Below are 17,112 nucleotides of genomic sequence, written 5' to 3'. Positions count from 1 at the left end.
AGTCAGCACGCAGAGCTTCATTTGCAAAGCAGGCTTGAAATCCCTTCTTGCAGGCTAGAGCTGTAACTACAACTCCACAGCATTGTACTCATGGGCCCTTCCTCTGGGTTCACCAATTATGAATTATTCCACTGTAATGTGGTAAAGCTCCCAAGGGGAGACCTGGGAGGCCTCTCACACATATCTCACTGGGCCCAGCAGCTGGACCTTCACGGGATAAAACAGACAAAGTTTGGACAGTGCTGATTCACATAATATAATTTAACAGCTGCTTCTAATCCTGAATTATCAGGGCTTTTAATATTTTAAATTTTTAAAAACTTTTTCCTCATGCTGTAGATGTGTTGAGAGTGCTTACAAGGAGAAGAACTAGAGCCTTGGTAAGCTACAGGGTGAGGGCCAAAGGAATAAGCAAAAACAAATACATCGCTGGACACCACTACCCAAGCACTAAAAGAGATCAAAATTAAAAACAACAACCAAAAAAAAAAAGAAAAAAAAAAGAAAAAAAAAAAAGAAAAAAAGAGAGAGACCATGGAAATTTATTTACTTTTTATCTATGAACAATATGACATAATTATAGACAAGTTTTGATACACAGGAAAACCCTTTTGTCAACCTTTTTTTTTTTTTTTTGCTAAATGAAACAGCACAATAATCTTTACACATTCATATTTTTTGTTTTTTTTGTTTCTTTTTTTTTTCTTTTTCTTTACAATACACAGCTTTCTTGGGTTGAAGCAAACTGCAGGACATATTGAGTACTGGTATATTACAGCTACTTACATCATTTAAGAACAGCAAATGGAGAAAAATAAGTTATTTAAATATTGATTTCATATACAGAAAGTGCAACATTGTTAGTTGTTACATAACTTGCTTGACAGTTTTGATTCCCCAAAGGGTGTCAATTAATGCTAAAAGTATCTTGGACTGAAAGTATTATTTATTCTAAAAATAATACAGTACAACTGCACAGCTATGACTTGGTGAATCGACCACTATTGCTGCTCTTAGACATGATGACCTATTTGAATAATGCAATGTTTAATGCTTCTGATCATGCTCCCAGTCTGCATCCACAGCCAGGCTCATAGAAGAGCACAGGGAATTGCCACCTGGGCAGCAATAGCAGGTTATTGATCAAAGCATATGATTATGTTGGCATTTGGTAATATTTTGGGCTTGCTGCTTCTATGGTTAAATAGCTGTTTGAGTTACTAAGATACAATAGATAGATACTTAACAAGGTGAGCCTGAGCAGAGCAGAGGAGGATTCCAGCAGCAGGTTTCTTCTGTGCTTTCCAAGAGTTAATGAGTGAACTTTTGCTTAGAGCACTGAAGGTTGCAAGAAGATGCAAGAGGTTATGGCTCTTGCAATGCACCACCTCACCTGCTTGGGGAATGCCACAGGTCACTGAAACCACAGCAGGGAAGCTCAAACACTGAGAAGCTTAAGGCTTTTTTTTTTACTAGAACATAAACTAGAATTGTAATTCAAGTAAGATTACAAAGCACAGTCTATAAAAGAAAACAAAACAAATATTAAAACTCATAAATCTCAAACTGCTCACTCCAGTCCTGATGGGTGTGATTTGGTTTCCCTGGGTCACATAATCACTTAAAAAGAATGGATTTACAAAGAGAGTTTGGCAAACAGGTTCATCTTGTTCCCATAATTCTCCTTCTGTTATTAAGAGAGGGGGAAGTGATTAATATGGGAGAGCTTTATTATATGACTTGTCTTCCCTGCAACACAAGGAAATTTGTTTCCTTTTTTATTGCTATAGTCAGCTTGGATTTTTCCCTCGCTCCAATGTAACTGCTGTCCACTTAACTTCTACTATGTTCTGGTCCCTGTTAGGAATCCCAGGAAGTCTCAATACTCTTTCCAACTTCTGCTTACTAATAGTCACCATGTAGGCCTCAGAGAGGAACAAAACAAAAATAATAATTATTAAAAACCACTTAATTTTAATTTTTTTCTTTTTTTTTTTTTTTTAACAACCATACTGAGCTACAAAAGGGGACCCATTGAGTTCAACTCCTGGTCCTGCACAGCACCATCCCCCATAGTCACATCGTGTACCTGACAGCGTTGTCCAAACATCTTTTGAACAGGCTTGGAGCAGTGACCACTTCCCTGGGGAGCCTGTTCCAGTGCCCAACCACCCTCTGAGTGATTAAGCTTTTCCTGATAGCCAGCCTAAACCTCCCCTGATTCAGCTTCAGGCTGTTCCCTTGGGTCCTGTCCCTGGGCACCAGAGTGAAGAGATCCATACCCCGCTGTTTCCTGTTGTGAGGATGTGCAATGAGGTCTCCACTCAGTTTCCTCCAGGCTGAACAGACTCAGCTGCTCCTCACAAAGCTTCCTCTCCAGACCCTTCACCATCCTCCTGGCCCTCCTTTGGATGCTCCCCAATAGCTTAATGTAATTTTTATATTCTGATGCCCAAAACTGCACACAGGACTTGAGGCGACACTGCACAGATTTTCACCAGCTGTACACAGCATGTCTGCTGTATCTCTCCTGTTTCTGTCATATCAGAATATGCTGCTTATCAGACAACAAAGAGAATATTAAAGAGCTTTGCTTGAGAACAATTTCAAGTTGCATCAGTGACTTAGCTGCCTTCATATGATGGTGTGTGGGAGACACTGGTGAAATACAAAATGTAGGAAATAATACTAACAGCTACCAATTCTACCATAAGGCAAATTAGATATCATCTGCAGTAAAATGCATGTGCATCCACATAAAACATGACCGTGAAAGGGCCAGATATAGTAAGGAGTCATGGAGTAACCAGAATCTTTCATTCATCAGTCTGACAGCATTTTATCAGAAGTCATTAGCTCAGTATGAGACGGGGTAATTGGGGCACCAAACAGTGAAGTGCCCTGTCTGGTTTTATACAGTAAATTGATGTCAGAACTCGAAACAGCCACACATCCTGGCCTGTGCCCAGATTTCTATTCTATCTCCCTTTACCTGCCAGACTAAGCTTGATCTGTCTTCCACACAGCATTTGCCCTACACAAAGCTGAAGGACACACCACATTTAGACTCCAAAGAAAAAGCTGGTTATATGCTATTCATGATAATTTGTATTTGGTATGTAAAACATGTACCCAATATAGAAAAATAAAATCTGTCATTAGTCACATATGCAACTGGAATGTTTCACATGGAGTTAGGCAGAAAAATATCATTGCATCATGAATAATGGTTCATCACATTTGCCAGAACAATGCTGTTTTCCAGTGAGAAGTAATATTAATGCAGTGGTGAGGGATATTAACTGTTCTAAAAATCACAGTGTTATTCACAAGACTATCTAGGAATTTTCTTGGCCCTGCAATGGAATTACTGGGGCTAATGATTTCTATGGAACACAATTTGCTTTTTCAATGCAAGTGAATTTTCATTTGCAGAAACCCACTGTTTGGAATCAATATGGTCAGGATACCAAGTCAAAGCTGCAGCAAAATGATTGACAATATAACACAGTACACAGAATACGATTAAAATGAAAAGCAGTTACATATATACAAAGCCGTATATCTTGGAAAGTTTAGTAACAACAGTAAATGCAAACTGTAGTGAACAAGGAGTTAACCTGACAACCGAAACCTAGCATAACCCTGCATTTGTAAAAGCACCTCTGCAACACAGGAGATGTTATGATGAGGCATTTTATAGAAGCTACTTCAGCTGGAAGTCACTCTAAATGCAACTTAAATGTGACAGGTTGAAACAAGGCTTGGGAAATGTGAAAACAGGTAAAGTGAACACTAGGTAACTGCTTAAAAGCTTATTTTAAGGCAAATAAAAAGCTGATTGCTAGAAAGCAGTTATAAAAATGACCGCAGCTCTGTACAAATAAAAAGAAGCTTTCTGACTCTCTGTGGGTTAGTTGCATTGAAGTGGCAGAGATGGACCACACTGAAAACTAATTCCAGGCATCAACTTCAGCCTAGCTAAAGGCTTTGTGGCAACTGGGACCTACACCAAGCAACAGCAAAGATGACTAGGGAGGGCTCTGTGTTTAGCTCTAGACTGCCGAAATAAACAAGACATTTGCCAAACGGCTTCTACTGGAATGTGCACCTTGATTTGTACCTGGTCTTTAGGACTGATTTCAGGTATCTGGAACCTAGATGTACAAAAGACCTGTTACTAGTATCACTATCATAAACTCGTGGAAAATGTGCAAGGGTCCCTTAATTCTGTGAAGCTGTCTGATTCTCAGGCCAACCCTGTGCAGTTTATGAAATAGGAATACTTCAGATGGGAGTGAGGGGGGGAGGGAAGTACCACATCTATGTTACGTGGTGGTTGCCTCTCTTCTTCAGTGGCCAAAGACTTTCATATCCTTTGAAGAAGATATTTGCCTGTCTTGGGGAGCCACTTCCTTGATCCCTTTAGCTACATGAAGTAATTAGAGTGATACTGATGCAGGAAGAAGCAGTAGATTCTCGACCAGGCAATGTCACACTATGGAGCATGTTAAATTGCCTCTGGATCAAGAGGTTTGAAGAGTCTTGCTGCTGCCAGGAGCTTGCTTATGTGCCTTTCCTCTGTGATGCCAGCTTTTTGAAGGAAAGTTTTTGACAGAGAAGGCACTTTGCTCAGTGTGTTGAATCCTGCTTCTGTGAGCAGACTGGAATACATAGGCAGACCAATGGAAATCAGCCAGTCAGATACAGAGGTGATGAGTCCTGGGGATACAGGTTTACGGCAAATTTCTGTGAGTCCTCCACTTGGAATCTGGGGAGTTAAAAAAAAAAGAACAGAGAACCCTTAATGTTAAACACATCTGCTTGTTTTACAAGTCTTTTTTTTGTTTGTTTGTTTGTTTTCTCTTCCAAATTGGTAGAATTTCATAGCAGATGTTCTAACTTCTCTCATGTCACATTTGTCAGTATGAGAGTGGTGTGGGCTGAAAGGCTCAGATCCCTTGGCCAGAAGCACTGACAACAATTTTGGCAGTATAGACACAATGGGCAGCATTCAGCTGCTTGGCTGACTTTCATGTACCATTCTGAATTATTTTGAGATCAGTAAAGAATACCCAGAAATAAGACTTTCCAGAGTGATCCATTTAATTTCTCAGTAGGGCAAGAGAATACCAATTTTGCCTATTACCTCCTCAGATAGACCAAGATCTTGCAGAAGAAACCATTAAAGTTTTTGATGGTTTCTCCCTTCTGCTTTTGCTAAGGAGAAGTGGACACTAGTATAGTTTAAGAAATGAAAAAGGAAATTTTAATAGAGAAGCATTTAAAACATGCCACCCTTAGTGAGGAAGTCTCTGTTACCATTGCTTGCAGTCTGCTTAGACTTTTAAGATCATTATTTGGTCAAGAGAGAACTATCTACTCTCCTTTCAATTACACACTGTCCTCCTTTGGGACTGGGGAGGTACCTTCTGCCCCTGCAGTACCTCTACCTATCTTGTATCTGCTGGATAAATGTAAGGAGTATTTCTGTACCAGGACTTCTCAAGTATCTCCCTTTACTACTAGCCAGTCCTTTTAAAAGTCTGCTCACAGAGACTGCTTTATGGAAATACTCACTGCCATGCGATGCTGCTTCCTCAGCTGCTTTACCCGGATTTGGTCCATGTTTGTAGCCACGTCCTTTTCAGGCTGCTCTAAGTCTTCAGAGTACCTCTGTACCAAAGCCTCAGGAATGCCACAGCGACCATGCTGAATGTTCCCAGCCAGACACAAAGGAGAGAAGACAGATTAAAGAAATGTAGCCATACAGACCAATCAATGCAACAGAAAGAGAAGTGCAGGATGGGCCCAGGTAGGAGCTTTCCTCAAGGTTCCAGGAAAACTAAAAAACCAATTCCTGAAAGACTCCTTTCTTCCCCCCACCCACAAAAAGCTGTACTAATTGATGCTATCAATTCAGAGTTTCTTGGAAACATAAAATCTAATGATTACTTATTTTTTCAGCTCTATTCCTTTACATTAGCAGAGAAAGACACATTCCCATGCCCAGTGCCACCAAGGCACCAGTTGTCTGAAAAGATGAAGGTTCAGAATAAGTCTGGGATTTCTGAGTCCCTCACAACACGAGAATTACTTCAGTTGTAAAGTCTGATAGCAAAGACAAACAAGAGCTGTAGAATGTCTCTGTCCCAATGATTGTCCCAATGATTGTTGGTTTATCTTGGTCAGTTACCCACAAAAAATGACAGCTACAACGAATGACAGACTGTCCCTTGGAATGCTAGTGGAATAAAACCACTACAGTTATTACCACTTACCTTGTCTGAGTACGGTTCTTCAGTAAGATCAATGTCTTCAGCTTGCAGCTTGTTTTCTATCACCATTTCCAGGTCCATTCCTCTGCTGCAAGAGACTTTCCTTGCTGATGCAGGACCAAGCTTTACCACATGCTGCTGAACACTAGCAGTCTCTGGGAGCTCTGACAGCCAGGGTGGTAGTGGGCTAGGAGGGCTACTGGGCTCCAGTTCAGAAGATGTCCTATTGATAGGTACTCCATGACAATCAATGGGAATGGATGAACTGGTCTTTTTTACTGGCAAACATGGTGCTTCTAAACTTGAGTGGTTTCCACTTGTGGTCGTGGGAGGATGATATAATCCATTAGAAAGGCGTTCTCGGCATTTTTTGGCAGGGACAGGTGGCGGCTGAGAAGGATTTTTTGGTTGCATTTTTGCCTCATTTGTGCTTTTTTGCTCAGCTTCTAGACCTCCCTTGAAGACTGGAGCATAATCAGCCCGTGCAAGGTCATGAAAACCTTTACTCTGTATTTCCAGAGGTGTCCTTGTTGCATGATGCATCACTAAGGCAGGCTGAGCTTCACAGTTTTTCAGGGGGAATGGCGCAGGCTTTCCACCTGCAGTCTCCATTACAGAGCAGTTCAATTCCTTAGCTCTTCCCTTCTGAGAATTAGCAGCTCCTTTGCCCTGCTTAGCCATGACATCATCTACCTTACAGCTGCCTCCATGACACTGAGGCAGTAAGGCAGAACCAATTGCCTTTTTAGCTACATCCAGTGAATCCTGAGGAAAAGAATCTACTTTCTTGTTAGCGCCCTGTAAGTTAGTATTGCGTTCTCCCTGGAGATCATCTAGTGAGTGAGATCTTGGCCATGTATCTACACCCTGGGGGCCATCCAGAGTTTCATAGCTTCGACACACAGCAACTGGTAAACTTCTGCGGTTCTTCTTCAGAGCCATGACAGCCAGAGGCTTGACAGAGCTCTTCAGAGCATGGTGTCCACAACCCAGCCGGCTTTCTTTTTCCCCTGGCTGCAGAGTTTCTATTGACTTGGTCAGTGGAAGCGTGGGATAATTTGATAGCTGGTTTCTGCTGAAATCCCTAAAGCTATGCTCAATTGCTGATTTTGAGGGTGGAAGACAGGTCCTTCGAGTTTTACCTAGGAACAAATAAATCCACCATTAAAAATAAAATCTGCAGCATAAATAACAACTCCCTTTCAAATGCTTCTGAAACAAAATTATATATTCCCTTTTTGTTAATTCTAAGCGTAGAAGAACTCAATGCCTTTTCAAGCATAAAAATTTGATTTGAACTTCAGCTTTATTAGTAACTGATATCTGTTATGTAAAATACATCCAAAATACTTAATATCCTTCATACTCTCCAATTTTCACAGATTTGAGGTTTAGCTCATGTAAACTTTGTTCAGTGTGGAAGTACTGCATCCTACAGTTAGAACTGATACCCTATACTCATTGTATAAAGTGGTTTGACAAGTTTTCCTGAAACACCACAAAGACATACATTTTTTATTTTGTCTCTAATCTTAGTATATAAATAATAATGTTCATATTTTTTAAAAGTTTACTAGTTCACATAGGATTTTTTAAAAACACTCTGTTTATGAATTTTTAAAATTATATGCCAATAGTGTAATTTATTCTTTTAAATGAGCAGCAAACTATCTGTGATAGCAATACAAAGAGGAAGAAAGTGCATGAAGACTGGTTTTGCATCAGCCCCTTTGGAAAGCTACTTGCAGCGACAGCAGCATTTTACAGATAAAGATCTTATGAGATGGAGAAGTGTTTCAAAAAGGAGATTCAAGTGTGACTAATGTTAGTATTAGTCACAAGTCATAGTGGTAACTTTTAAGCAATGGATGCTTTCTTCTTGTATTGTGTGCCTTCAGAGCTTTATCCCAATAGAAATTCAGTGCTTGGCTTTTGAATAATAAACACTGTTCACCTTGCATATGAATGAAAGAACCTATTTAACCTAAAACAATAAATACCTTGCTTTCTCTTGCATCTTACTCTGCTTAAGGAGTTTAAAAACCAAGTATCCAGAAAACTAGCAAAGAAAATGGAGGTCACACTCAAGGAGATATAAGGACAACAGTCCCATCCAAAGCAGTTTAAATCAAGGTGAGCCCATAAGGACGAATGTGGGCACACAGCAACTCCTTTCTCAGAAGCTGTACTGCTCACACTTCAACTGCAGCTAAATATCACCATTTCCCCAAAATGCTAACAGAGACACATCCCACACTGAAGTTGTTGCTGTTGGTGCTACCTTGAGTTCAGGTAACTCAGAAAAGTAGCAGAAAGAACCTCTCTGTCTGCACTCTTCCTGGAGCTAGGCCATCGCCTTCTGAAAATAACGTGCAATCACATTAGAAAGATACGTAAGAAAAGTTACATTCATTTTTTAGTGTCTCCAGGCGCTAATGACAATATTTAATGAGCATGGAAAGGAGTGTTTTCTTTCCATTATTCATAATTACTAGCACAAGTCTGACCTGTGCAGTAATTTACCCTGTTGTCTGAGACTTGCTGTCACAGCTCATTATACAAAATCCGTATACCTTCTTTTCAACCTGATATATTGATCAGGGGTTACACTGATTTTAGGAAAGCCCACTCAGGAACCTCAGCACTAGAAGAAAAGTTGTGGAAAGCCCTACTGCTGTGCAATATAAACTCTTACTGAAACCAGAAGAGTATCTAGTAAGCAGCATTTAATTTCTTTAGAAATGGGGTCTGTCTGTGTAAAGCCAGTAGCCTGAGAACAGAAAAAATAAAGAAGAAATGAGGAACAGAAAATGAAGAAAAAAAGAAAGGAAAGAGAAATTTTGTGAAAGTAAAATTAAATCTTTAGTTCATTCCAACCCTGTTAGGCATACATACAAAAATGAGGTGAGAATGGGAGGAAGTTCAAAATATATAGGCCTGTAACATATATAACAAAACATGCAATCTTTAACCTCTCAGCTTCAAAATGGTTTAAAAGATAGTTCTGGGGGTTCAATGCTACTGCTTTGAACAAAGGACAGTAGCTGAGAATGTAATTTCTTATAGTGTGATTTAAGTGAAGAGCAGTATCGGGAGGGGAGCTATGATTTATTTCTCTTTTTTCATCTATTCCTTCCCTCATCCTGACTGTCAGGTGTAATTTCATTATGCTTCTGAGACACTAAAACAGGAAGGTAATCTTTCCTGAAACCAGATTTTGAAATATATTTTAAAGTTGTTTTCACAGAATGGAGAGTTACAGAAATAATGTCCACAAATGCAACATTCCCTACCTTAAGGAAAAAAATAGGAAAACAACCTGAAAGGGTTAAAGTGCACAGCTAGTAAAGTTTAAATGACATTTTAAATGTTATGGTTTTTTAATAACAACTCTTGTGATTTTTGATAATTTGGCATTTTGGTAATAAGTCTTTTGAACCCCGGTACAGTTATGCAGCCTATTGCCTTTCATAGGGCTGTAAGCCATAGAGGTATCTCTGATTCAAATGTGTGCAGAATGACACAGATGTGTGAGTAAAAAAATAAGACTACAAAAGTGGTCCTTGCACAAAATGAATGCAAAGCTTATATTATTTCCAGGTTCAGTTCAAGCTACAGGCAATACTTCAACTCTTCTGTTGGATGTTACAGTGCAATTCTTGCTAAACAAAGCACTGTCCACCTCTTATGATACTTGCTATTACCATACAGGGAAGAACTTTTCCTTTCCTTGTCATCATCTGCCTCAGAACAGAGGGGACTATCTTGGGGAATCTTTCTGGAGGTACCATAGCATTTCTCACAGTATTTTTTTTTCCTCACAGTCCTCAGAATTTTAAGTATGCAAAACCAGACACAGAATGCAGTGTCCAAGTCCCAGATTTTACTAACTTTATTTTGGTATTGCTTTCTGTGGGTATATTTTGGGTGCATTTCAAACTGCTCTGTTGACACAACAAAGATGATGGCACCTTAGATATACTGGCCTCATTGCTTTTTCTATTGATTACAAACTAGTAGAAATGCACATTACATTAGGCAATGTAGGCAACATGTTCTTTTGCTTCCTTTTTTGATTAATCAGGACTGAATACTGAACTGCTTAGGTTGTTGAACTGCCTGGTACTACAGGAATCTGGGCATCTGTTTCTGAACAAATCAGAGAACACCCTTATCTCAGCCTGATAAAGGGGCCTGATTTGTCTGCTCATTCAAGACTGCACATTGCAGGTGCAATTCTTATCTCTTTATATCCCCTTGAAAAAGCTGCACAACATAACAAATGAAGGTTCAAAAAAGCCAGGCATGAACAGTGATGGGAATGACCTATAGGGAATAATTAACAGGCCTTCTCAGACTAGCAAAGAGATGACTTGGGAGGGAATATGACAGAGGTCTATATATAGATACTGTTAGGTATGGAGGTTCTGCGGAAGACCAGGGACATTCATAGAAAGTTTCAAGAAAATTGATGAATGCCAGGAAACAGCTCCCATATTTTTAAGTCCTTAAATGAGTCATTCCCCAAGACTGTCCTGGGAAGCATCAGATATGCATGCTCTGTTCTTATACTATTCTGTACTATCTGCTTTTGGGCAGTCCTGTGAGAACCAGATTTCTGATATGGCTTCCAAATGCACCTCAGTCTGTTGACACCTGCATGCAAAACAAGACCAGAAACTGCACCACTGTCACAAGTCTAAGGGACAGCTTGCTCTCTCTGCCCTGGTGCCATGTGGACTAATTGCCTGATCAAGGATGGTTACTTCCTGCTCTGAGGTTTTTTCTAACACTGGATAGGTCACAGACTACATGCTCCTTGCTCTCTGTGAATTGAAATAAAATGAGAATGCTGCTGTAAGTACACTGTAGATACGTAAGAGAATATCCCAGTATTTCTGCAGTGGGACCCAGAAAAGTTCTTAACAAAGATACTCTGCTATAGTACACTGCAAACCATTTTCTAGCCAGAATGTAAGAGCAGCTCTAAAATCTTGAACTGATGCCAAAGGATCCAATATCAACCCCAAACTGGACACTGTAGTAGTCATAAAAATATTATGTATAACAATTCCCCAGAAAATCTGAAGACTGGTTTCTTCTCAGAATGCACTTGCTCATCATGAAGTGCAGATCTGCACATTATATTTATACCAGACAAGTGACTATCCTAAATGAGAACATACTGTGCTTTGAAAAAAATATGCATATAAACAACTATGGACCATGAACTTTGCAAAGAAGGTGGAGTACTTTTCAGATTAAATAGCCTTGACAAAATCTCAGAGTGAATAAAATGTTCTTTTCATAGTAGTTTTCAAAAGAAGCAGTAAATGCATTTGTTAGCAAAAATGATGCAGAAATGCAGCAAGTCATACATAAAAAACAATATAAAAATCATCAGCATTTCACATTCTGAAAAACTCATACAGAAATATTAGTTTAAACATAAGTATCTAACCAGACAGGCAATGCCAATTGCTTTCTAAAGGTTTTATATTGTTAAAATACGGAAAATGTACAGGCAGCACTTTAACTTCAGTGTTACAGCTATCACTATGATTGTACTTAGAGATAGAAAGAGAAGAAAATTGTCACATATGCCATATATTTAGCTATGGTTCTATTCCAGCATGCTTAGTGAATGTGGATTCCTACTCAAAAAAAAAGCCTCCCCTTTCAAGAATTATAAACTGTATACTGTCCATTTCAGTCATTCAGTTTCAAAGCAAATTGCCATTTTCTTCAATGAATGGTTATTTTTCAGTGGTGGACTAACATGCACATACTAAGAGTAGGATTCTTAGCTGTTATTTTCAATAGGAAAAATGGCCGCTATAAGGGGTGTACAGAATCCGTTTATATTGTTCTTGGTTTCCTATTTATGGTGAATCTTAGCAATGAATCCAGGCAGTCTGAGGCCAAGACAGCTCAAATTCTTGGAGTGAAAATGCCCAACTCAAACCCATTTCAACTCTTTTAATAGATCATCCCTAATGACAAGTTTAGACCATCCCTGAAGTAAAACATGCTCAATCAGCACAATAACCTGTTTCTTCAGATCAGAGACAGCAATCTCTATTAACATCGTCTATCTTGGTAATTTTTCAGTGCATCACCTTTCACTGATGCAGGATAAGGCAATGGGAACTGATATCACCAGCATTTTTTTTTTTCATCATTTATTTCCTTGCCAACTTCTCAATAATTTAACTTTCTAGTGTTCATATACTAAAAAGTCCTACATCTCTTCAGCTGCGTTCTGAGGAGATGGCAATGCAACATGCAACCCAAAGCAAACAGAAAAGTATGGCCTAAAATAAAGAACATTTTTTCTTAACAGCTTTCGTATGGGCTCAAAAGAAATCCTACTAATCTCAGTAAGGTTCAAAGACTTCTTCACTGGTGGCCTCTTAGACTTGGGCCATCAGTGTGTAACCCGTGCAAGCCTCATGAGCCACTGTGGCATGAGAATATGACTGGGAGCAGAGAAGGCAGGGGAATGGCATTGAGAAAGACTTGCTTTAGGGACATGAAACAAAGACTTTGTGAAAGGGGATTTGTTTCCTACTAATGCAAATAAATAAATTAGCAACAGTAGCAGTGAAAACCAATAGCTCAAACCAAGAGGGAAGGAGGAAGTCAGAGCAAAGGACAAAGGCAAGTAAGAAGCAGTTTGTGTTAACTAGGAACAGGAGCAAAAGTATATGAAGATATCTACTGAAAAAAAAAATGACTGCAGGAACTATAAGGCTCATTGCTGTCACCATTACCATTCTCCAGGTTTTCACTGCTTTCATAGCAGCCAGAATCCCGAGGAGAGCATCCGCTTAGGCCTTGGCCTTCAATGAGAAGTTTCTCCTGAGATCCTGACTGGTCGCTGTTACCTAGAGGATGTGAGAATACAGTGAAAAACAGGCAACAGAAAATGCAGCTGAACTTCTCAACCTTCCATTTCAAACACCATTATCTTGTGTGTCCAGAGATGGGCAACACAGTTGATGAAGGATCTGGAGCACAAGCCTTATGAGGAGTGGTCAAGGGAGCTGAGGGTGTTGAGCCTGGAGAAAAGGAGGCTCAGGGGAGACATAAATGCCCTCTAGAATTGCACTGTTGTAGCTAGGTGGGGGTCAGCCTATTCTGCCAAGCAACAAACAATGAGACTAAAGGAAACGGCCTCAAGTTGTGCCAGGGGAGCCTTAGTTTGTGAATTAGGAAAAATTTATTCACTGAAAAGGTGGTCAGGTACTGGAACAAGTTACCCAAGGCAGTGATTCAGTCATCATCACTGGAGGTATTTCAAAGGTATGTAGATGTGGCCCTTAGGGACAGGTTTAGTGGTGGACTCTGTTGGACTTGCTGTTTCTAAAGGTCTTTACTAACCTAAATGATTCTACGATCTTTCCTATTGTATTACTTGTATCAGAAAAGAGTGAGCAATAGGAAAAGCCATCACAAATACTGGAAACATTCATCCTGTTTGGTAAATGATTAACAACAGCCTCAGCAGGAGTGTGAGGGAGCAGTGTGGTACACAATGAAAGCAGAATGGAATTCCTGTGCTCCTCAGCTGCTTTGGGACCAAGTTCTATAACTTACCACCACAGAAATTTATTTAAATTGATGGTGTCAAAGTTCTTTCTAAGATTTAAAAAATCCTCCAACACCCAAACCAGAAGAAAAGAGCTGAAATGAACGTAGTGGAAAAAAAAAATCCTAACTTTAAATTACCTTCCAAAAGACTCAGAGGAAGGATTGGGACTGAGTCTGGCACATTAGATGCTGTCCCCTAACAAAGGATAAAGGGACATGAAGGAGACTAATGGTGCCAATTCCCTCCTTCCTTGGTCTGTGTAAAAAGCCAACACTCAAGTGTGGTCCATCCAGCTTCCATACACTGGATTCCAGGAATTTACCCAGAATTTTTGTCAGGATCATATTTTGTAAAGAAGCTAAATCTGGAGCTGAAGATACAGAAAATCAGTGTCATGATACAAGAATACAGTTTATGCTGTGATACTTTTCCCCTTGCAATAAAATGTCAGAAATGGCTACTCCAATTCCTACTCTCAGCACATGGCAGGTAATTGTGGTGTGGAACTATGTGCTGTTGCCCGTCCCAGATTCCATCTGTCTGGTCCCTATTTCTTTTTCTCCTCATCATCCTGACGTGGAGCTGGAATTTGTACTTTCCAACCACCAAATCTTCAAGTTTGCAAACCAAAATTGAAGGGTCCTGAAAAAAATATTACTTCAGGGAAGTTTAGCATTTGAAATAGTTCTGCAAATAATGAAGAGAAGCTCATCTTAGGTGACAAAAAGCTACTCTAAGTGAAAAGAAACTAATTATGTAACTGCAACTTTATTAGTAGCTAAAGAAGGGCAAGGAAAGAGTGGATGTCTCTTTGGGAAATGAACAAGAAAACTACACAGGCCACACAGCACTGTCAAAAGATATTCACCACACATATTGCTGTAATTGAATTAAGCTTTTCCCACTTAATAACAGCTGTTTAAATTGCTGCTATGGAAGTTTAAGCTAAAACATAGGAATTTGCACAGAAGCAGCTGAGAATGCCCTCACACAATCCATTCCACTGACTCTGCTCGGTGGATACCAACCTTCTACTGACACTTGGGGATGAAGGGTAAATTCAACACTGTCTTAGGTTGCTGCAGCTAGGCTCTGCTTACTCCTGTGCAGCAAAGACACCCTTACATTTGCCTGCCATGGCTTATTCCACTTTTCCTTGTCTTTGCAACCACCTGCCCAAGACCATGTGGTTCAGTGAGCAAAACTGCACTGCTGTACATAGGTAGGTTGGTTGCTGTTTTTCACTCTTTGCACTTGACTAATATATTTGCTCCCTTTGAAAATTGCTGTGTTGTCATGTACACAACCTGAAGCTACCTTTACAGTCCTGCAATTAACAGTCCAAGAACCAAAAGCACATGCAGATGAAACTAATTCACATTACATTTTCTTCACAACCTTCTGGGCTTTGATTTTTTTAACCTTGATAATCTTAATCTCTTCCCTCCAATCTGGAAATGTCTTCTTTCCTATCCCCTATGCGTCAGCCTCCTATTTTAGAGTAGGTTATCTCAGGATTTCTTCTTGAATAGTATTCTAAAGTGTTATGTGTTGTACACTTGATATTAATTAAATAAGTTGGGTGGTAAGACTTACATGAACAGAGTAATTCCAGCAGAACAAAAGAAGTCTTATGTCACCCCTCAAAAATCTAATGTTACACAGGATTACCCTGGAAATAACTATATTAGGAAAAAAGAGATCAAAATCCTGGAACAAGTTTTCTGGTTTAAGGGGTTCACAAGGTTCTTGGCAGAGCTCTAGTAAAACAGAAAACCTCAAACATCCCACGTACTATCATATTCCTGAAGAAGTTCCACTGCTGTGAGGAGAACAGCTCTGTGCTCTGGATCTCGGATGTTCAGTTCATCCAAATCTTCTTCTTCTAAAAGCTTAAAGGTATCCAGATCTTCATAACCATTGAACAGAAAAGTGGGCATGTGCTCCTGCACAAAGGGAAAACAATGAGTGGTAAGACAACATATTTCTTAAACTTATTTTGTCAATAAAGATACTAAGATTTTTGCAATGAGCAAGAAAATCAAGAAGTTAAATAAGTGCAAACCATTGCACAATAACAAAATGATAGCATTGTAGTTTGCCTAAACACTGCTCTGAGTTCAGGGAGGCAGCTGTGCCAGAACTAGAATGCTGCACGTACTGTTGTGTTTGGAATGCAGTGTATTCGATGGCCTGGGTATCCTGCTACCTGAAGGCACAACGAGGCATGGCTGAGGGGAAAGTATGAGGGGGAAAGTATGAAGGGTGAATAACACCCCACCAATTCATCCCAAGCACTTCTAAACAGAAACATGGGGAAAAAATATTCCACTTTAAAGACAGGATAACTGTTGTTATTTTATACTTTTTGTTTGCCTCTAGAGTGTGGTAGCCTGTGGTCATACTGCGCAATGATTTACAGTGTCTGACTGCACACGACTCACAGCCTATGGCACTTCATCAAGCCTGACAGGCAGTTCTGCACTTCATTTATTTTCACTCTGCAGCTAAGACCTGATTCTGCTAAGCGGTGTGGCAATCCTTAGGATTATGAATCTGGTGTGCAGCTTCCAAAACTAACAACTTCAAAGGTCCCTTTCCCTGCAAGAAAAAGTGAAAGGGTAAGCAGAGAGAGAGAGAGAGAGAATTTGGACCTTCAAATTGATGCGATCCAAAAGATCCTCAACAGACTTGGGCTGGGGTGGTCTACTTTTTCTACGTCTCCTGGTGGGCCGCTTCGGCTTCTCTTCTTCTTCATTTAACACATCCACATAGATAAATTTGAAGGTGCCAACTTTGTTGTTCAACAGACCCATCCAAGTGCCCATGGGGGGTTTGCTGATTATATCAATGATGTCACCTTTCTGCAGACCAAAGAAGCAAGAAAGCCATTTAGTTTTCTGCTGGATATTTAAGCAAACACACCCACTTACATTTCCAGGTACATGGGATGGACAACAGTTCAGTTTTCAAAGGTTAACCCAGCTTTTGCAAAGATGTCTGATTATACTTGTTTTACAAATGGAATAAAAAGGAATTAGGTGACATGTCTCTGAGCAAGTCAACAACAGACTCCAACTGTCCAGATTCACGAACCTGCTGACATCTCTGTAGGAGCATCAGTGCCGTTTGGTACAAAAGTCTCTTTGCTTGCAACTACCTGAAATTTGTGCAAACAAGAACAGGCTCAGTGTATATGAGCAGAATTTCAAATCAGATCTCCTGACCAAAGGAAGCTGA

The 17,112-nt window shown here is 39.8% G+C and overlaps 1 protein-coding gene across 13 annotated transcripts in view; it reads right to left on the bottom strand.

The window, feature by feature from the left end:
* Positions 1-524: 524 nt before the first annotated feature.
* Positions 525-17,112, bottom strand: part of SASH1 (SAM and SH3 domain containing 1) — a 531,067-nt gene continuing 514,479 nt past the window's right edge. For all 13 annotated transcript variants that reach the window (XM_030268181.4, XM_030268182.4, XM_030268185.4 and 10 more), the window contains 6 exons: positions 16,527-16,736; positions 15,668-15,818; positions 13,052-13,165; positions 6,282-7,420; positions 5,581-5,712; positions 525-4,771 (listed from right to left, as the gene is read on the bottom strand). In XM_030268181.4, the coding sequence (XP_030124041.4) occupies positions 4,511-4,771; positions 5,581-5,712; positions 6,282-7,420; positions 13,052-13,165; positions 15,668-15,818; positions 16,527-16,736 (2,007 nt within the window). In that variant the 3' untranslated portion in view covers positions 525-4,510. The remainder of the gene's footprint in view (positions 4,772-5,580; positions 5,713-6,281; positions 7,421-13,051; positions 13,166-15,667; positions 15,819-16,526; positions 16,737-17,112) is intronic.

Source organism: Taeniopygia guttata, chromosome 3 (genome assembly GCF_048771995.1).
Source record: "Taeniopygia guttata chromosome 3, bTaeGut7.mat, whole genome shotgun sequence".
Taxonomy (NCBI): Eukaryota; Metazoa; Chordata; class Aves; order Passeriformes; family Estrildidae; genus Taeniopygia; species Taeniopygia guttata.
Note: the sequence above shows the minus strand (reverse complement) of the source record. Positions and strands in the feature narration are given on the sequence as shown.